Genomic DNA, 22,016 nt, shown 5'->3' on the forward strand with positions numbered 1-22,016 from the left:
GCAACAAATACAAAGTTATGAAAGGCAAAGTCTATTTCATGCATGATCATATTTTAGCACGTGCAGAGTCATCTGAGAATGAAGTTTCATTTCTCCTCTTCAATTTAGGTAAGTCACTGGGCAGGCCATGGAAGAATGCCACTGTTTTTGCCTCCTGTTTTACTCCTGGAACCATCTGACTGGCTTCAGTAGGTCATTTCTAATCAGAGCCAGAAATCATGGGCCCACAAGGACAACCCCAAGTAGCGGCAATGAAATTAGTTTTGTTTTCTCCAGGCTCAAGAAAAAAATAGAGCTTCTTTCTGGTACACAATCCAGCCTATTCTGTCTTTAAATAAAAAACATTTGCTTATAATTAATAGGAACATACACAGTATGTGTAACGGCTCTTTTTTAAGAACACAAAAATTATTAAACAAGAGATAACTTTAGGGCAATACTCTGTAATTTCTCAAACTTGAAAAGAATGCTGTTTTGGTTACGTTATGACTCAAACTGTACAAAGTGCCTGCTGCTACTCAAAGAACAAGTTTGCTGTAATGTTTCTAGAAAATTTATGAGCTTTCATCTTGTTCTTTTCTGCAATTTATGTTTGTGTGTTGGGTATAGTCCACCAGAAATGCTTCAACTGTTGGTCAAGCATAAATATCTACCCCTGGTGTCAGTCTGTATCAAGCTGCTATGAAGAAGATTTTGATATTTTCAACCCACAAAAAATAGTCTTCTTTAATACCAACTGATACAAAATTTCAAATCAGCAGAATATGGAAGGCAGCAAATATAAGCAAGTCTACAGAAAACAAATTAGAAAAATCTGGAGTTAACCCATAGGAGGAAGGGAAGTTTATATTGTCACAGTCACTGCTCAAAAGTAGTATTTTCTCACACGTTATGCTGCTTTCTCACAATTTGTCCAAGATCTTCCCATTTTCACATATTTCCAAAATAATTAATTATAACAGATTATTTTATTTTACTTTTTCATGTAGAATTGCAGCATATATATGGTTTTGTAATTATTTTTACCGTACATTTCTCAGTCTAAACATAGAGGTTTCTGTAATTGTCATTAAAAAGCACATAGACAAAATATTTTATGGAATCTATAATAAATGCAAAGAAATCAATACAAACAAAACTTGGCTTAGCAAACTGTACATACATAAATATGTTCCTTTTTTAACTTGACATTCATTATTTTTTTCTCATAAAAGCTTCCATGATCTTATTTATTACATCCAATTTTTTAAACCTTAAAAAAGTGCTTTTCAGATTTACAGCCTGTGCATCCAAAGCAAAGCTTAGAACAGCATGCCTGAAACAATAAACAAGGGGGAATAGTACATTGCTATATGAGCTCTTTAGAATTTTGTTACAAAATCTCTAAAATGTCCCTAGCACTGGTTGGTCTGTATACTGTAAGGTCCTGATATTGTGTATTGAACAAAGATCGGCTAATAGCTCATTTAGAGAAGCACATGGGAAACGTTCTCCTACAGTATAAATTCCTTGGCTATGCATAGTACAGGACAATGACCCAGAGATAAATGTGGCTAAAAGATCCAGAATGCTGGAGAGGGAGAAAATTCCCTTGCTTATGTCATAGCCTTCTTTGTGCCAGGGGTACAAATCTTGAAATGATGCTACTCATGTAATGCATTACACATTTGGGTACTGATACAGGATACAAAAAACTTAGTACCAGTAGAATGATATGGGTACATTGGCTACAGTAGGTAAAGCTGCCACATTGAGTGCATCAACACCTGAAATGGGCCCGCTTCCTGATGTGTGTTTTTCACCAACTGTACTAGCTTTTCCATTGCTTCATAAGGGAGGAGGGCCATTAGTGTATCTTAGCATGGGATGGAAGGACCGGGCAAAATTATTGGATAGAGTACAGCTGTAGTCCTCTTCAGTCATTGGTACAAGGCAGGCTAGACCAATCAAGAGCAGCAAAAGAAGCTGAAGTGGCAGAGCAGCTCTTAGGACTCTGAGAAAGAAGGACTGGTGCTGCCGAGTTGACAGTGCCTCAGAATGGGAGGAATCTGAGCCACCTCTTGTGGACCTGAGAAAAGAAATCCATATGAGAACAAACTAAGGCACTAGTCAGCATAGGTGCTACTTCCTGCTTCAATAACCCTTCCTGGGATATTCATTTAAAAATAATAAATATTTTAAATAATTAATATGGACTATGCCATTTCCATGACTCTACTGAAGGATCTTTTTAGAACAGTGGAATTGGAGAAAGAAAGCATTTGAAAAATCATTCAGTGTGGTCCATGTTAATCTACCCATTTTGCTTGTGTTAAAGATTTTCCACTTTAACAAATCAATTGAACATAATCTAGATAAGGACAACATCTCTTTTGTCGCATTAGCACTTGTGCCTGTTCCACAGACACATGCAGTTGAGAAGGGAAACCCCACTGCTTTATATGCTGACTGCATTTGTTTTCAGGAAGTTACCAGAGTATCATTACAAATCACATAAGTACAGTGCTCTGCCAGAATTGGATTAGAGGGACTCTCAGTCTCCACAGAATACACCATAGCCTCATTTTGCACTGAATCAGCATTTATAATTGACTTCCTGAACTGAATGGGCCCTTTACGCTTTTTTAAAATTCTTCCTCCCCTCTTCCCCGTGTTATTTCCTTTGAAAAATCTTTTCTGCAGTAGGGCAATTAAAATGTCCTAATAATCCAGTCGCAGCTGATGACCAGTGTCTTAGGGTGGGCGAAGACCTCTTGTTATTTCATGTTGGGCAATTAAATCTATAGCAACTTTTTATTCAGTGGAAGCTAGGAGAACTCAGTCCCTTGGAAAATAAAAACCAGCCCTCTGAGTTAGCCACTAAGTTTAGATACTCATATTCACAACTTTAATCCAAATTTTTAGATTTCAAGAAGCTTTTCCTTCTAGTCCTGGAAAGAGAGCTGATTTTTTCCTTCTGGACTAAAACTGACAGCACTCTAGTACCTGGGTGGCCCACTAATGTTTCTGAGAAATTACATGGGTTGATAAGAGAGAACTTGAAGATTAAAAAACATACCAAATCCAACATATACAAAGCGTTTCAGGTTAACCAATTATCTAGTAAAGGACAGTACTGTATCTTAGCCAATGCTAAAATACAGAAGAATGAGTGGTTTTAAAGCCATCTGCTTAGATGCAGTTTTCCCTCAAGTCTCTGTCTAATATGGGAAATTCACAGCAGCTTCATTACAGAGCAGGAAGAACCCAATGGCTTGTTAGAGGCCAAGGAAGTAAAAAGATGCATGGAAGAAGAACAATCTTCAGAATGACCTTTGTCACGTAGATAAAACTTTTGTTTTTGTGGCCAAGGAATAATGCTATCTTCTGTGGTTTTGATTCAGCAAAGAAACTTGTTCTCCAGCGTCACAGACCAGGTCCATCTCGGAGGAAGCTCTTTTAATTACATGTTAGAGTGCGAATGTCCCAAATAGCAGAGCTGACACCTGCTTCAAACAAGCAGGCTTTACTGTGTTGCTCCAGTTCTCTCTGTCCTTTGTCACACTCCACTCTGTCCTCCTTGAGACTATACTTTCTCTCTCCAGCTTTCTGTCCTTCCTGGGGCTACCCTTTCATCTCCCCAGCTCTCCCAGAGCCTCCTGTTTCTCTGGCATAGACAGCCATATTTGCTACAAAATTGTTACAAAATGATAGTATTAACCTGAGGACAACACTAACCCACTAAAATTAAACAACTAGGGAGCAGTCTCTAGCCTGCTACCAGGTCCAGACTGCCAACTTCCCCTGAGGTGAAGAGGGAATCTACATGTCCTACTTACAAAGCTTTTTACAGCAACTATGTAGATGTTCACATGCTCACACTGAGTCCTCCAAAGTGTTCCCCACAAGAACTGCAGGGTATAACCTACCCCTCTTAACCTTTTTTGTTACATTTAGTTATTAATTTCCAACTGGAGGAGATAATTTATTGTTATCAGCTCACTTGTGTTCATGTATCTTCCCATCGTAAAGACCTCAAGCAAGCCCGATAGCCTTTGGTAACCTTTACAAAAGCTTTAGTTGACTAATGGAAAGTTGAATGTTCAGGTACACTAAATGATTAACTTCCTGGATTGTTTAGGTCAAGAAGTGATGATCAAACCAAAAGTTTGCATGTTATTGGAGCCAAACTAGAGAGCTGCTTATTCTTGCACTATGTAAGTTCAGGTATAAAGAACACACTGAAAGGACATGGCACATTTAACAGCATCAGAGCATTCCATATTAAAGTTCAATTAGATCAGGCTCTCTACTGTCTAAGAATGCCAACATTGAAAGTTAATGGGCTGAGGTAGGAACAAAGGGAACAGGGAGTGCTTAATTACCTCCCAAGCATTTCATTGCGTTTCATTTCAGTCCACCTCCTTACGTGGCTCTTTTCACACAGATACTCTTATTCCAATCAACGAATGCCACATTTTGCAGAGAGGTGTCTACTCTTCCTTTGGGATTAATGAGAGCAGTATGAAAGTAGAGGCTCTTTTAACTAATTATCCATTGGCTGGAAGTAATCTGAAAGTTATCCTGAGACTATCAAATACCTCTCTAGAGAAAGGACCGGGAGCTACAACCAAAGGAATGGGCACATCATTGTCTAATCATTCTCTTCCTTTATCAGGGTTGTGGGCTACAAAAGCAATACTGGTTTTTGTTTTTATGTATTGAAAAACAAAACAAAACTCACAATAAAACAAATAAAAGGTGGTGGAACACATATTGGCTTCCTTGGAAAGGGGTATAATGGATTGCCTCAAAAATTAATGCACTATATAGAACAGTGTACTGAAACATAGCAGCCAAAAAGGATTGTAAATGTTACTGGTTCATATGGTGTGGAAATTATCCAACAAGCGAATAATGAAATATTCACCTCCAGGGGAGACCACATTCAAAAGATCTGCTTTAAAATACTCAAGTGCTATATTGATTTGGTTGCTATTTCGACAGGTAGTCGTCTACTAATGGCCACATTAACAATGATGGAAAAAATGAATACTCTGTCCTATGAGGTGGTGAATAATTTTACTGCTGCTATTGAAATAAAATGATACACTTCCTATCAGTTTTTATGGGCAGATCAGCCCCAAACACTGAGCGCTATAGTTACTTTGAGGGGAAGGAAGTTCTCTCTCTCTTGTCCATAAATTATTAGCTTTGTCTATTCAGGTTGCTCTACCATTTGTCACACTGACAGCTGTTCAGCTAGCACTGAAGCAAGATCACCTGTTATTCCCTCACACAGTCCTTAGTGACTAGATAACGTGGAAGGCACAGCTGCAAATTTGACCAACTGCACGTTTCCTGATGTCAGGCTCAAGTAAAGTATGCAAGGAACCTGAAAAATTAATGTTAGAGTGGATGCAACAGTACGACTCCTCCTCTTGGGAACTAGCAAGATCTGCGGGGTTGGAACTTAGCTTGCTTTTCCTCAGTAACTTCACTGATATGTGAAAGAAAAGTTAAGCTACTAGGCAGCTTGGTAGGTGAACAGGGGAACTCTCATTTCAGCCTGGATGTAGTTTCAGCTTACAAATAACTCACTTCTTAGACAAGAAAAATGCACTAGATCTAATCTTTGTGGACTGGTAGAACATTTGATGTGATGCTATGCAGGAAATTAAACAGCTAAGTTGAAGGTAATGGGGGTGAAGACAAGACAAGCTATGAAAAGAATTTAGCTTGAAAATTAAAAGAATGTCTCTAATTATCAGAGGAGTGAGGTCCTGAAACAGCCTTCTAACAGGGATAACAGGGAGATAAATACTAAACACTTAAGACGGAGTTTCATTAGCCTAAAAAAGGAGTTATGATACTAGTGCCTGGGACAGCAGCAGACTGCTCTTGATGACTCAAGATCCGTTCTGGTCTTACGTCCTATGTTGCCAGTACATCAATAAATTGGTTATCTTCAGATATTACATATTCCTTGGTGGCTCATATCTACTCCTTGCCAGATTAAGCTGGTTTACATATCCATTTTACAGGTGGTTAAACAAGAAGTTTAAGTGACAGCCCCAAAGTCAGAAGGCAGCAGAACTTTGACTAGAGCCTTGGGGAATCTGAATCCAGTCTCTTAGTGTCATTATTTCACATTGCATTTTATTATAATGTTGTGATCTAGTTGGCTTAAGGAATTGAGAAATGTATAAATTTGCTATTGGATTTGAAGAGCAGAGGAGCAGGGGGAGTAGCAAACGGAGATGGGATCAGTGGCGCCAGACTTGAATAGAACTGCTCAAGAGAGAAAATGTAAACATACTGGAGCAGTTTAAACCATTATTTTAATCTTTTAACATTTTAATCACTTAAAAAAATCTTCAGGCATGGGTCCAGGTGTACTTTTTCCTGACAGCCATATTAACTATTGAAAGGGGAAGAGTAATTTGGGGATTTGCTTTTCCCAATTTAAAACTCTGCACTTCTTTATCAGATTTCATACCCAAACAGGCTGGTTTGGGAGGATCAGTTCCTATGCAGATGTAGTACATGATGAATCAACAGGATACTACATATATAAGCTATGATAACAGAAAAGCGCAATATCATCAGGCTTGCTAAAAACACCATTCCTCTAATTTTTTAAGTAAGTAACTTTCCTCTGCAAAATCCTACATAGCAAACATTTCTAATTTGTCTTTGGTTCTCCTTATACTATAATCTAGCAGAGTTTGCTGATCCAGTGCAAGATCAAACGCAAAAGACTCTGATCAGAGGCATGTCAAGATATCAAGGAACACAGTGACAGCTTGTACCGCTTTATCAGTTAAAGCCATATTATACATCAACCACAACCTGTCTGGCTTTGCGCATTTGATTAAGTTTCCTATTCAGTAGTAACTCATTTGTATTCCACGGTTGTCTGAATGACAAATTGAACATTGTGTTGTCCTACTATGAGATGTGTTAATAAACAGTGCTGGAGAGAGTTGATCTGAAAGATGCCATGCCAATGCCCCTGCTAAACTAGTCCCAAAGCTGCGAAGCACTGATAGATGCGCATCAGGCCACCCCCACCTCAGGCCTACAAAACAGTAATCTCTTTAAAGAGGGTGGGACTGTACATGTAGAAGAGAGTGGAGGAGCAGACACAGAATATTCCTCTAATGCCATGTTGCTAATGCAAGCATGCTTGACCTGCCTGAGTCAGCCTTCATTTTTCAGGCAGGTTAATAAAAGACACATGCCTAGATGTTAATGGTCATAGAATACGATTCCACCAACAGTTGCCAAGCTTTACAGCAACATGAGTTAGAAAGTTTCCTCCCATTTCTCCATTCATGAGAGGAACAGAGAAACAGGGTCTATGTATGTCACTTACTGTGCAGGATGTTTTACTGTGCTTCAAAAGAATCAGTTGATTTCTTATGGAAATATTCTGCCTATCATGTCACTTAATGTTCATAGCAGCTTCACAGTTGCAGTATTTCACTAGCTAAAGTTATGCAATTCTATTCAGAAATTGGAAAATTGACTGGTTATGACTATAATCAATTTGTGCTCCCCATTCCAGCTCCCTCATATTTCAGACTGCTGCTCTGATAAGTGAAATTGTGGTCTTGTCTTACAGAAAACAGGCCATTAAATACAAAGTGCACTCAAGGTTTCTTTGAATGCCTGATTATTGCTCAAATCACCATGTAAGTCAATTTTTGCTGTCCTCAAAACTTAAAAATCTCTCACTTGAACAGGAACCATTATCTCAAGCAATTGACAAAACAGAAGTTAGGCTTGATTACAATTCCACACATATCTTCTCATGTTCTCTATAATTTTATATTCTGTCACAACTCACTAAATGTTGGAATGGGAACAGATATCTATTGTATAGTGTAGGTATATAATTTTTCCTTTAGGGCTTCTTTAAATGTATTTATGCTATGGGGAAGTGAACGGATCAGTGAAAGAGCAAAAGGACACACACACCACACTGACAAGAACAGAATGCACAAGCACTGTTAACCGCAGAAATGAGAGATTGCTGAGACGAGGTGGAAAGCAAAAAGCTGCAGCTGCAAGTCTGCTCTCTAGCGGTCAGACAGAGATGGGGCAGCATTGCTCGCAGTGTGATACATGGATGCAAGCACTCGTCAAGTGTCACGTCAGTGTTAGGTTGTTATGTCAGTAAAGATGTTCTCCAATAGCAGGGAGAGAAGATGCTCCCAATTTTGTGAAGATGAAAATCCTCAAATTTTGATTTTTTCATTTTGAGTCATAGGAGCGTAAAACCCACAAACTGAACAAAACATTAAAAAAAAAAGGATGTTAGTGTGTTTTATTCAGTCTTGTGGGTTTTCTGAATTCTAAGTATTGTATTGGCCTAATACTTGCCTTAATTTAATATCTAGAAATAAAGAGGATGATAAAAAGTCTTTGCCATGAACCTACTGGCACTTCTGTTAATTAGATCGTAATGTAATAGTCAGTATCACGAGTGTACACACTTACCCATCTGACAAAAATTAAAAATTTATTTTGACCTGTAAGTTATGCTACTGGGAAGCAAAAACTGTCTATTTAAGATTTACATAGCATATTTATTAACAAGTATTTTTGGTTGGAATAACTGAATTGAAATGTATGCAAAAATCCTCACAAAGGACACTTAACACCTGAAGTATGTTTAGTTCTTGTCCACCTGGCAGATAAAAACGTGGACACATGCCTCATGGACAATTTCCATCATCCTCTTGGAGTTCTAGAACAGAGTGCGGAAACCAGGAGAATAAGGTACCTGCTATGTGGACTGCTGACAGAGGGTCCAGGCTGTGAGAGACTACATTTGCCCCGTGGCTGTTTGCAATGAACAGGGGGTAAAGAAAGAAGAATGTTCAGTCCAGGCAAATAAAGACAAGCTACTGATGAAATCAAATTAAAAAGTGCAGCAAAGGAAACAAAATCAAATGAAGTGACTAATACCCATGAACCAAGGAAACTGGCTTTTCTTTTGCTCCTAGCTGAATATGAAAATGGTTGGAACGTATGAAATGAATCTGAAAGAATGTTTTAGTCATTCCAGTGAGGCACATTAGATCAGTACAGGGACCAGTGTTAGAAAAATTTGCTCAAGTCATTTGTTGCATGAAATATAAAATTAATTTACCTTACTCAAAATGCTACACATTAGAGTATTTATATTTCACTGCATCACAATTAGTGTTCAGTAGAACACTAATACAATTATATTCCATGTGCCACCAATAAAAGGCTAGCCGTTTTTCACCCACAATTTTGATGGACAAACAATTGGCGATTTATTGTACTCACTTTTATTTGCTGGCAAAACAAATGCATCTTAGATGCTTAAATAACCCTGGATATTAGGAAATTATTATGATTAATTTCTCACTAAGAATGTACTTGGTGCTATAGTTTTAAATGGTATCATTTGTAACGTCTCCAAAATTATGGGTGCAAAAAGGGAAAGTTTAAACAAAAATCAGACCCCAAGGAATCATACATATTACACTGTACATAATGGACAAAAATGACAGAAAGCATAAGTTATGTACATAAACCAACCAAACAATATTGTGTTAGACAAATGCAGATTAAAATATCAAGGCAAGACCCACTACCAACTTGCTAGCCAAAGTTTTCTATTTTAAGTCATTTTGTCATTTTCTGCAATATTTAGGCATCTTCCAGTTTAAGCTTTTATGATGGCATGGCTATCTTTGGTAATTTAAAAAAGCGCTTAATTGAAAAATGAAAGTAATGATTCCAGAATTGAAATGCTCAGTTTTTATGCTGTTTTTTTCCCCTGTGAAAAGCCAGTATTCCTTTACATTCTCAAACCAGGATCTAAAGGAAACTAGTGAATGTAGCAAAATCAATTTCAGAAGACCATAACACTTTATCAGGACAGAACTCAGATGTTTTATAAAAAGTGCAAATGAAAACTGATAGTTCTAAGAATAAGGAAAAATTGAATAATTAAAATAAATCAACCAACAGAATTGTAAAGAAAGACAAAAAATCTTTTTTTCACACAGGGCTCAAACTGTGGTGGAGCAAAATACAGTGGATGATATTTATCTTGTATTTTGTTCTAGTGAGAAGAACATGAAGCTTTAGAGCTGATGTCATCTCCCCTGATCAGATCCCACTCTGCAGTGTTTCCAACAATGTTTTCATGCCCTATCAGCTTTGGATGCAGCCTTAGGAACTTCCTCATCCACAGTCTCAATCAGATTCTGACTCCATGATCAATTTTAATCAACTCCCCCCACCCCCAGAAAAAAATTCACTGGTATTCTTGGAAAATAGCTCGGCAGAGAAGACCTAGTAGAGAGCACGAGGAATCACCTGTACTAGGGCTGAGAGAGGAGCAGACATTGAGATCACAAGAGCAGAATACAAGAGAGAATCTGCTATGCCATAACACACCAACCAGTTTGAGCCCTTGGTTATGTTGAGTAATTTCTAACTCTCATTTCATGCAGGAAGGGAAATGCAGCAGGGTTGGGAAAGCAGCTTTGTTTGAGGGGAACAGATCTAGGTTTGTGGCTTTCTTTCCTATCAGGGAGATGGTGTGAACCTTTCATCTACCTACAGCCGCAGTAAAACATCTGGTGCTCCCACCCAAGAGGTGACAGAAATGTCTAGGATAAAATTACCGTTCTCTGTCTGCTGGGGGTGCTTCTTCCAGACACAGGACTAACAGATCCTGATGTGTCCAGTTCATCAGCAGAGGACCATGAGGACAAATCCTAAGATTCAGAATGGAGATTAGAAGAGAATCAGTGTTTTGCTACGGAAACTGGAAAGTGGATGAAATCCTGGTTTTAGCAGACTTCTTTCCATCTTCAACCTTTAAAAAATGATCAAGGGAGGTTTAAATGTATGTCAATCTGTAGGGTGAAATCACTGGAAGACATTCCCACTAAGCTCTGAAGAGGGGGAAAAAAACAAAGCGGTCCTCAATAGTTAATCATCCTGGGCAAAGTCAGTAACAAAAAGTAAGATGCTCGTTAGTGATTTTAAAATAGTAAGAGATGGCGTGTAAATGCAAAGATGCTCACCATGGATATCCAGATACAATTCATTTGGACAGGGATATGCCAGAGAGATTAAAAACAGATCATGTTCTTTACATGTTACGCTAATTGAGATTTAGGGGAACAAAAGGAGAGGGACTAAAGCAATGGGAATGGGTAAAATCATCTCTTTATTACTGCTCTAGTCAATGAAGGCATGCTTAACGCTTCCCCTCTCCCCCAGTGCCTTCATCTACAGGATAACTTGTGCAAACATGAAGTATGCTTCCACAGCTAAGAAAAAAAACCTAGGAGACTTATTATTGTACAAAGGAATTTTAAAAACATCTTCATGACTGTCACAATGGGAAGGTAGATGCTTATTGCCCTACAAAGAAAATTGGGCATACTGCAGTGTTTGTAGCTACTCCACATACTTTGCGGCAATAGCAGCAGCCAAGGTGCTTCATTCATTTTGCTGTTCCAGAGATAGGAAAATTACTTGACAATATACATGGAGAATCCATAACAACTGTACCACATAGATGAGCATAACATTCCCAAGCAAGAAAAGAAGGGCCGCTAGCACAATTTACAGATTGAAAAAAGAAAGAAAGATTAATTAGGGAAGTAGCTCTGGATGAATGACAAGTAGTAAAAATAGTTACCAGCTGACTGCTTGAAACATCTAGTATTTTCTCTAAGTCCTTGATGTGACGAGTGACCTCCTTCAGGAGAAGCTTGAGCCTGTTTCCAATGACATGCACCTTTTCTTTGGCTTCCAGGCAGTCCCTGCCTTCAGCATGGACCAGTAGTTGACAGGACATGTCTTGCAGTGATGCAACTTTCAACTGAGACTCTAGCAGCTCACGTCTAATTTGCTATTACAACAGCAAAGTATCAGAGTTTTCTACTTAAATATTGTGCAATATGTGAAGCAGAATGCTAGAACTTATAAAAAGTGAAAAAACAAGAGCATGCAGGCATCACTTAAGCTTCCAAAATCATTGCAGTAGAAGTACTAAAACAAAGTAGCCATAGCCCTAAAATCCTTGCAAGTTGTAACAAAAGAAAGTACTCTTCTAATGAAGTAAAGTGATAAATGCACATCATTTTTCTTTCCTGTAATTAAACTGTAAGCAGTATAATCTCTCACCATTCCTGTCTATTTCAATAAGTTCTCATTAAGAAAAGATTTTCCAAAACCTCTCTCTCCCCCTCTCTCTGGGACATGCACACACATAACCCCCACCCCAACCCACCAGCAGGATAATTAGACAGTAGCCTTGATGGTTTTCATATTGAAACCATTTTTTTTTTACCCGTGAACTGCACTACTGCCAGGACCAAGTACTCTACCGATAGTGATGCCAGCCCCAGACTTTCTGATAGTCCAGCACACATAACAGATTAATTACTAACCTCCAGAAATACCATCTTTCTGCTTGGCAACTTTTGTCAAACCTTTAAACATAGTAGGTGTTTACAACCCTACCATTAGTAGTCTGTGATGATCCTGCAGTGTGTCTGAATCCTGGTTTGGATTAATTGGCAAGATCTCATTTTTTCTTCTGTCAATGTTCTCCAACCAAAGCAACAAACCATGGCTCATTTCATGGAAATCCTACAGTAGAAAGGTGAGTCTTTAGAGATGTGACAAAAATCCAGCATCGTTCAGGTGTCATTATTCTCACTGCAGAATCAGGTGTACGTAACAGTTGCATAATAGCAGCTTATATAAGTATCCTATGATATTGATACTATTGTTTCATCTATTTATACCCTAATATTAGCTGGTGAGGATGCAAGATGGAGCAGGTGCAGGAAGAAGAAGATCAATTTAAGCAAACCTTAGCAGCTCCAAAGCTCAGCATAGTATCAACAAGAGAATGATCTCACACATGACAGTACAGACCTGACACTGCATCAGGGCATCCTGCAGTGAACAGCGCCATTCTTCTATCATACTGCATACACGGTCCCAACGCATGTTCATCTGGGACAAGCGCGCCTGCAGCTTCTTGCTCTCTTCGGTGTCAGCCTGAATGAATTCTGAGCTGCACAGGTTGATGGAAAGGATGATAGCTTTGCGGTTGTCAACTGCTTTCTGCAGTTCCTGGATGATAGGAAAATAAAAGGAAAACAGGACCCAAAATTCAAGACACAGGAAGTATGACACAGGCATCAAGAACCACCTCCTCTAACCATCAATATTAAAAAGTAATGGGTTTGCTGTCAGTTACCACACAAGGGTAACTTAGGATACCATTTCCCTCTTTACTTGGAGCAGCAGACATCCATGGTCATTGTGTGGTAACTTTGCAAATGCTCGCTCTTTAGCATACTTTAAGTTTTATTGTAAATGAAATTAGAGCAAAGTCAATTAAAATTTTAATGACTGAAATGCCTTTAGTTATGATGCAATTTTAAACATCAGAAAATTTGGCTCATACTTCAAATGTCAGAAAGGGCCTGGCAAAAACCACATAGCCTATTTATACAAAGTCTGGGAAGCTAAACAAAATGTGGGGCAGTCACTGAGAAGTTCCCAAAAAGGCTTTTGCCTCTGCTTTGTGCTTCGTTGCAAATTATGGGGTGTTTTTTTCACAAGTATCAACTTGAGTCTGTCACCCATATTAATCCTACGTTAAAAGTTGTACTTCTCTTGAAGGAAAAAGCAGCGTGCAAAGAGAATGTAAATATGTTATCCTTCTGATGTGTGGAAACACAAACCATATAAAAGCACTTTGATTTGGTGCTTGCGTTGAAACTAGCAAAATAAGCCCTAACCGTATGATTCCAGGGTCTGTATGATACGAGGGTCTTCCTTGAGTGAAACAGGATAAGATCCTCTTCTCTTATTTTATAGCATTTTCCTCATAAAGTCCTATGTCACAGTAACCTTCATATAACTGAGTACAGCTCTATTAGTTTCTACCTAAAGTCCGCTAATGCTTCTAAAGCAATTAGATTCGGCACTGTAGGAAGCATTCTTTCCCTGGAAAACATACACTCCAGGAGTGGAACTTGCTCCTTTTATATTTTGTTTCCATATCATTTGAGCCAAGGGCATGAGAGACTGGACCCTGTAATGTGACCTGGTTTTATAGTATAAAGCATCAAAAGTCACAGCCCCCTGGAGAACAAAATGCCAACAGCAAGAGCAAGGTAATAACTGCCAGGAAAAAGTAAACATTTGTTTTTTTTTAAAAGTAGCTGTGTTTTACCATATGGTGTGCTAGAACAGATTTTAATTTAATATGATTTCTAAAGTCACTTTCTCATTTAACTCATTAGCTAAATTCTGCTTTGCAGGACTGGTGGGGATAAGGACTCCATCTATGAAATGTGGCTGAATTGATAAGGTGTACTGCAACTTATTTACAGAGCAATTGACTGAAAACAGAGATAAAACCTACTTTTAATTTTTTAATTCGGAGCTCAATGGTTTGTAGGTCTGTGCTGAGATTCAGGCAACGGAGCTTCTCTAGGTCTTCTTCTGTCTCTCCCAACCAAGCCCAAATGTTGTTCAGGTCAGAGTTAAACTGCTGCCATTGCTGCAGATTTTGTTTCATTCTTAGTTCTTTGCTTAGAGCTTGAGCCTGGATCAATTCCCATCGATCAATCACACCTGCAGAAACAGAGAAATGTAACTGAGCTACAGTAAAATGATTTAAAGCAATATTTACCTACATCAACATTTACAGAAAATGGGTAGCCTGAACAAAATATTAACATATCCCAAATTAACTTAAAAAATACTGAGAATCAAGTTTCATATGGCAAAAGTAAATAATCTGGAGAGTGAATCAGGTGATCTAAGATTTTTTTAATCTCTAAATTCTATGACTTTATGCTAGTAAATATTTAGGAACCCTATGTACTATGTGTTAACCTAAAAAGAAAATGATCCAGCTACATTTGCATGCATAATTACCATGAATAAATAAGGACTGTTGTATTTTCAGATAGTTATTCTGATATCTAACCTTTGCATGTAATATTATAGTTCATAATATAAGCAGCCACCAAATATGTAAGAATGTGTATGAGATGTATATCCAGGTAATTATGCCTTTTCATGTATATAAAGGTTTAATTATACATGAAAACACAGACAATCATCCTTTCACACATGGAGAGAGAAGCGTGTACACAAGCTTAGTAAACATGAACTACCGTAACTACCACTTCACTGGATAATACCAGGTAAACATTCAAACTGAACATGGCACATGTGCTCATTTGCGTTTTAATTGGAATGCATTGGAGCAGACTTGATGAATCGAGTCTGTTCTGTGTTCTACTTAGAATGCTCCAGCTTTGTCTCACTGTCATGTTTATTAAGCCTCCATGCATTTTAAAATGTCCACGGGGATGCTTTATCTAAACTTTATTGAATGAGCTTTAGATAAAGCACCCAGTAGCCATTTTAAAATATGTAGGGGCTTAATACATGTAACAGTGAGCCATTTTAATTAAGGCGGATATCTGGGAACCACTTTACTTAAAACACCCCCCTCCCCACTACCCTGAGCACACGTATAGGTGGCCATTAACTGTTACTCCTTTGCTTTCTGTGGAAGGACTATACAGTACTTACCAGCTGTTTGCGTTTCTGTGCTGTTCAGATCAATAAATCCAGAGAGCTTCTCCTCTTCTTCTTTCAGCTTGTAACCAAGCCTTTTTACTGAGTCAATGCTCCCACTGCACTCACCTAGAAGCTTCGTCTGTTAAAAAAAAGAAACACATATTAAGCTATGCCATGCAGAAATAACTCATGAGTTAAATGGCTGATTACAAAGCAATTTCTATAAAACTTCTGAAGATAGGTCTCAACCTGAAAAGAATGGGAGGAATTCTATAGTTTTAATGATCTGCAAATTATGTACGTATAGAATGGAAATGTTATGATGCATTTAAGCATCAGATCTTTTCCATTCAAACTGGAATGGGGAAGTTTGAATAAAACTTGAATATTGTAATTAAACTACTCGCAATAAGTGTCGTTTTATTAATAATTCATATGCAAACTAAGTTACATGATACATATTTGTAACTCATCAGCAAAACAAAATACTACAGCTTAGTCTATAAAAATCTGTTCTTAAACTTGAAGTGTTTTTTTTTTCTTTTAAAGAATCATCTTTACAGGAATAAATGAATATGTGAGAAAATACAATGACATCTGCACAAATCTACCTGGACGGTCAATTCTAGGGCAGTAGTTGGCAACCTTCTAAGGCTGCAGGCGAGATTAACCCAGCTTGGCTCAGTGGCGGGTGGAAGGGTGCTAGGACTTGCCACTGCCTCCGTTTTTCCCCCCCATGTCAATATGGGAAAAAGTGACTGCTGCCGAAGCCCACTGCCTCTAGGCACCAGGCCTGTGGACTGGATCAAAATGCTCTATAGGCCAGATTTGGTCTGCAGCCTGTAGGCTGCTAGCCCCTTTTGCAGGGTCATATTTGGGTATTTAAACTCACAAACAACTTAACTTTATATAGCATTGGCAATCTGCGTATATGAGGAAGTGCAGCTGATAGGCAGTTATAGCTAACTTACAGTTATTTGTTCTACGGCAAAAGTAATATTTTCGATACCTGTTCTCTCAATAGGTGAGATACTTATGATACTCACGTAGCCTTTATAACTTGAATCTAGCTCTGGCCCTGTGGGTGTTTTGCTGCGGATGATGTTTTCTGTTTGCTGTATTTGGAAACGGCTGGTATCTAAGGCCTTGTCCAGCTGACGGAGATGCGTTTCCAAAGCACCTGGCCCTCCTACAGCAAAATACATGGAAGTAATGACTATGACTTTGACATTGTTCAAAATCTTTGCTTTGGTTCAAGGAAACATATAAGGGATGCACTAACCAAGTTAAACAGCATGGAAAAGGTGATTGCAGTGGCATATGTGTTGAGAAATGACAAAGCAAAATGATAACTAATTACATGCTAGTGTGTTAGCAGCTTTCCAGAGGACAGATGACTATACTGATGACTGCACTCCTCATGAGGATATTAATCAAAGCTTTCATATTTGCATATAGGTTGGCAACCTGTTCTAAAGAGTCTTTCCCCAAAATAATTCTTGATCCCTCTGAAAGACTAAAGTCTTGGCAGGATTTTATGATGTCCTCATACTTTAGTTTTGTGACATTATGCTTTTTCAGATCTAGAAAACTGCCATGGACTGAGTGGAATACTAGTTTGCATCAAGAATGCTGTTTCTATTCTACTACAAAAGGGGAAAAGCAGTATGTGCCTGCCAAGTGAAGCTGCTAGAATTAGACACCATGCCATTACTCAATGTTTTTTAAACAAGACAAACTTCCCAGAGATCATTTCACCTTTGCAACGTGTCTGATTTCCTTTAGTTTAGTTACACAGACAAACATCCAAACACTTGTGTGCCTTTCCCCCACTTCTGTCTAGCTGGAAACATATGGCTGTCCTACCATGTGTCTCAGTGGAGGTGACTGATTAATATCTCTGGGCATCTGAAAACTTTGGAAGCAGTACAGGAAGGGCAACCATACATCTTTTCCTGCACTTCCTGATGTGCCCTATGAAGTTTCTTTTCCTAGCGTTGTCTAATTTTTTTTTTGGAACACTTATTTGCAAAAAAGGAAACAGTGAAACATAGCTGTTTTATCACCAACTGTGACTTAGGGATTTGCCCTCATTTTCAAACTTTCATGGGAGCACAAGTACTTTCAAGTCTGTAGTGAAGACTGAGTCAAGAGAGCTCATGAGTGAAGGTATCTGGACATGCACATAACCTCTCCAAGATTCTGTCAGTAGGATGTAAAAAGTGAGAGCTGTCCCCATGATAAATCTTCCACTGTAAAAGGGCAACCACATGACCTAATAAAATCTTCACCCTTGCATTATTAAAAAGCTGCTTGGCAAGGAATCACTATTTCTGCTTCTAATGGTGAGGAACAACTGCTAACACACAACTTATAACAAAGTAAAAAGTTGGTTGGTATAGTTATGCAAGATATAAAGATGTAGGCAATGAACTGGGCTTTTTAAATTCGGTTCTCATCCCTTTCCACCTCTGCATCCATCTCCACAGAAACAGAGGAAAAGCAAGGCTCAGGATCCTGTTAGAAGAATTTCTTACTTTAAATCTTTCTTTTATAATAGCCTCCAAACTCCAAGCAGGTCCTACCAATTTGAGCAAAGTACTTCTAATCAGGTTTGGTTAGCCAGAAACTGAACTGAAACACTTTCCACTCCTGTTTCACCCACGCACCCAACAATACCTTTAAGTGTGGTAAGTAAAGCAAGGAATTCTGTATTAACAAGCTTGTGGTAGCATGTGAGGAAAAAAACTACCTTATGAGTTGTGAGAGGTACAGAAAATGTGCTAAGAGAAGAGGAAATTGTTAAAAGTGTGGAATACAACATTTGGCCTAGCTGTACTCAGGCCTTTTTTATGCCTACCAGAAATATTTCTGAGTGCATTTTCAGTAAGTTTTACATACGCCTCAGGGCTTTCAGGGATCTCTACATCTGCAAAAATAAAAGCATAATCTGAATGGATAGCTCAGCAAATGTGCTTCAGTCTCTCTCTAGTAGGAAACCCATTTTCCTGGAAAGTGAAGATCATCAGTTCTAGTTTAACTGACATGCTTATTTAGGGCAAACAGAATATAAAACTGAATCACAGCATGCCTAGTGAAAAGACCATTAGAATCCCAAAAGAAAAAAAAAATCAAACCCATTTTTAAATGTTGACAGAAAACTGAAAAGCACAAGGCAGCAACACTCAGGCATCAGGAAAAAAATCCTTCCTTTAGACCTCCCTAACAACAAACAGGACATATTTACAGGCTTCACCTACACTGATATTTTGACTCATTATTAGCATTTATTATGCAGTTGTGCACAATCAGGCTTGTTATTCTCATAAAAGGCCAAATTCTAAAGTCCTAATTCAGGCAAAACTCCCAATGATGTCAATGTGAGAGCCTTGCCTGAATAAGGGTTGAGTAAAAATCCACTTAAGGATTTTATGATCTGGCCCAGGGTGTGGATGTTTCCTTGGACTTTTCTCTTCCCTTTGTCTCATGCTACTTACTTTCATCCAATCCCATTTCTTTAAGTCAAAGAAGTTTTAGCTATTAATGCTGCAGATGACAGTTATATCTGGCAGACAGCGGAGGCACTGAGACAGCCAGTTCCCTCTTGGTCACGCATCGACTACTCCTCTGTAAAATTTTAAGCTGCAGTCATCCAGAAGTGCAGAAGTGTCAGAGGCCAGAGGCATCACTCTAGGACATGTGTTCAAGATCTCCAAGGGCTCCTTAAAATGATTTTTCATACGCTTAAGAGCTCTCTGGTTGAGTTATCCTACATGTAATGTTTGTTTCCCTTTCCTGAGACAGAGAAGAGAAAGGCCGAGAGAGAGAGCACACACGCACATGGAAGAGGGAGGGTGACAAGCTGAGCAATCATACCTGTTATACTAGCTGCTCCTCCAAGATAGAAATCTTTGTCTTCTTGTCCTTCTTCTTCCTCAGAGTGTAGTGCCCTTGAAACAGCTGTCTCCAAGTCCCTACTGAGGTCGTAATCATGATCCCATTCCAAGGGGATGGAGTCTACGCTAGCAGGAGTATCCCGCCCTGACCTCTCACTTCTCACAGGCTGGGCAAGCGACAGTGAAAGGTTGGAAGAGGGGTGAGGGGAGAGAACACTGTCTGCAGATTTGTCATGCCAGTGTATGTCAGAGAGATCTGCTGATTCATCCAGATCCACTTCTCTGTCAGAGAGGTCATGTTCATCGTCTGTTAGCTAGAAGGAAGCACCAGCACAAAGCCTATTAATTCAAACAATGTCCTTTCCTCCTAGGTCAATGAGATAAAAATGTCACCGGGTAACATTCAAGCTGACAGGATGCCAATTTTTTTTTAATGCATATAAAATGAAAGGATAAAATGAGTAAGAAGGCTAAGATTAAACTCAACTGAACTCCTTAATGCTCATCTGTATAGTCTCATGTCTGGTAACTGTCTCCAAACTTATTCCAGATATTATCTTTATAAAGGAAGCAAAACTAGTGCAGTATTTTAGAAACAAATTATAAAATGTATCAAGGAGATTTAGCTGATTATTGCTGTCATTTGTTCTTTCAAGTTCTGAAACCACCTCTTTTGCTTTCCTTCAGAAGAGCTTTCAAGACAGGCTTTGAAAACCTCCTTGACTTCCTGGCTGCCTGTTCACTTTTGGGGACTTGAATTTTCATCTGCCGTACAGGAGGTAAATGCTTGCCTCCTGACCTCCCCAAGGAATTCAATAACTTTGATCAGCCATGGAATTGACTATAGAGGGTAGAAAGAATTTATATCCCTAGTACTGCACTAGCACTTTTTATTTCTGAAATATTCAGGAAACATTTGTTAATAATGCACAGATGTGCATGCTGGCTCACAAAAGCAAGATAGGCTAAGTCTAAAGAGCTCGCACGCTAAACAAGATGTAACCTATCATGAAACAAAAACCAGAGAGATGAAGTTATCACAGTTATAACAAACGAAGATGATGGGATATTTCTGCAAGATTGCACAAGTTCTTTTTACTATTTATAGACAGACAGACAGATAGACATCCCCATTGCACCTATAAATTAACAACAAATCCTAAGTAAGTTAAAAAAAGGTTACACACAGGCAGGCGGATCAGTTTCTTGTGGTAGCGCTCCACCCGACCAAAGACTTCTTGACAATAACGCTGCAGCTCATCTAGTTCCTCTTCAATGACAGCTGCATCTATGGGCTCACATTTCTCTATCAGCTGCTCACCCTGACCAATTATCTGCTCGATTTTATTGTTGTTCAGCGAGATCTCCTGCTGGAAAGCCTGTGCAGTATAAGAGTCCATGATTTCTTGTTATTACAACTGATTTATGTTGCTTTTAAGTGATTGAAAAAGCTAAGTCTTGGAAAGCTTTACAACTAGGATAGTTTGCAGACCAAACACAACCAGGGATGACTACACATCTTTCATGTCCCATTTACACGTTACACTTAAGGCATGGTTAACCAGTTTATCACATCCTAAATTATGATCCAGTTATGCGTTCAATCAATTAGTGGCATGATAAAACAAGGAATAAGCCACATTGTTATTCCACAAAAAATATGTAATAATTTTGTGGTTCTTTCTTATTATGCTATTAATTAAATGTATGGCCAGATGCTTCCCTGTGGCTGAGAGCACCACCAGCTGACAAGGCTCCCAGCCACAGGGGTGTGCCATTCACTGCCCGAGCTGCCAGCTTCATCAGCTGCAGGGCTTGCAGTTGTGGGAGCCCGCTACTTGCCAGTGCACAGGGAGCCTGGAATTGTAATCCTGGGCTTCCCCAGCATCAGCAATAAGGTGTAACTGAATCTGATGCTGGATCCCACAACCACAACTCCTGCCATGGCATGCATGGCATGGCAGGAGGCATGATTGTGTGGATCCAGCATCAGATCTTATCATGCCTTGACCTGAACGTCTAGGGCATTTATAGACATGCTCCAGGAAGTGGTGGGGCGGGGGGACAATTTTAATTAATACAGCTCCAAGACTCACACTAATGAACGTGCCTGGAGTGTCATGTGTATTAGTGTTCCTGCAGTGAAAAACTGTGGCAGAGTCACTTTAACTAAAGCTTGAATGATTTTTCAGCGCAGGGACACTGATACACGTGACTCTGGAGTCTGCTGGAAAGCAGTATTTACCACGCTTCAAGACTCGATTAATTGAGTCTACTCCAACGTACTGTAATTACAGAGTACTGGAGCAACAACCTTGCACATATATAGAAGCCCTTAGAGAGGCGTTCAGAGAAAGCAAAAACTGGTGGTGACATTTAGTACTCCACAACTAAACTGTCAAATGAACTACCAAAAATAGGAGTCAATGGATTATCTAGTTTTGGATCATGCCAGATTTGGAAAGAACTGTTTTTCAAACAAGCCACATTTAAAAGTATACAAAAGTATATATC

At 38.9% G+C, this 22,016-nt stretch overlaps 1 protein-coding gene across 2 annotated transcripts in view; it reads right to left on the reverse strand.

Annotated features, from left to right (window-relative positions):
- Window positions 1-953: 953 nt before the first annotated feature.
- Window positions 954-22,016, reverse strand: part of SYNE1 (spectrin repeat containing nuclear envelope protein 1) — a 515,591-nt gene continuing 494,528 nt past the window's right edge. For both annotated transcript variants that reach the window (XM_090041573.1, XM_090041568.1), the window contains 12 exons: window positions 20,690-20,881; window positions 19,483-19,816; window positions 18,467-18,535; window positions 16,653-16,795; window positions 15,619-15,745; window positions 14,435-14,646; window positions 12,931-13,131; window positions 12,511-12,639; window positions 11,684-11,896; window positions 10,656-10,748; window positions 8,771-8,829; window positions 954-2,068 (listed from right to left, as the gene is read on the reverse strand). In XM_090041573.1, the coding sequence (XP_089897699.1) occupies window positions 1,828-2,068; window positions 8,771-8,829; window positions 10,656-10,748; window positions 11,684-11,896; window positions 12,511-12,639; window positions 12,931-13,131; window positions 14,435-14,646; window positions 15,619-15,745; window positions 16,653-16,795; window positions 18,467-18,535; window positions 19,483-19,816; window positions 20,690-20,881 (2,013 nt within the window). In that variant the 3' untranslated portion in view covers window positions 954-1,827. The remainder of the gene's footprint in view (window positions 2,069-8,770; window positions 8,830-10,655; window positions 10,749-11,683; window positions 11,897-12,510; window positions 12,640-12,930; window positions 13,132-14,434; window positions 14,647-15,618; window positions 15,746-16,652; window positions 16,796-18,466; window positions 18,536-19,482; window positions 19,817-20,689; window positions 20,882-22,016) is intronic.

This window comes from Crocodylus siamensis, chromosome 1 (genome assembly GCF_052110815.1).
Source record: "Crocodylus siamensis isolate JL-2025a chromosome 1, ASM5211081v1, whole genome shotgun sequence".
NCBI lineage: Eukaryota > Metazoa > Chordata > Crocodylia > Crocodylidae > Crocodylus > Crocodylus siamensis.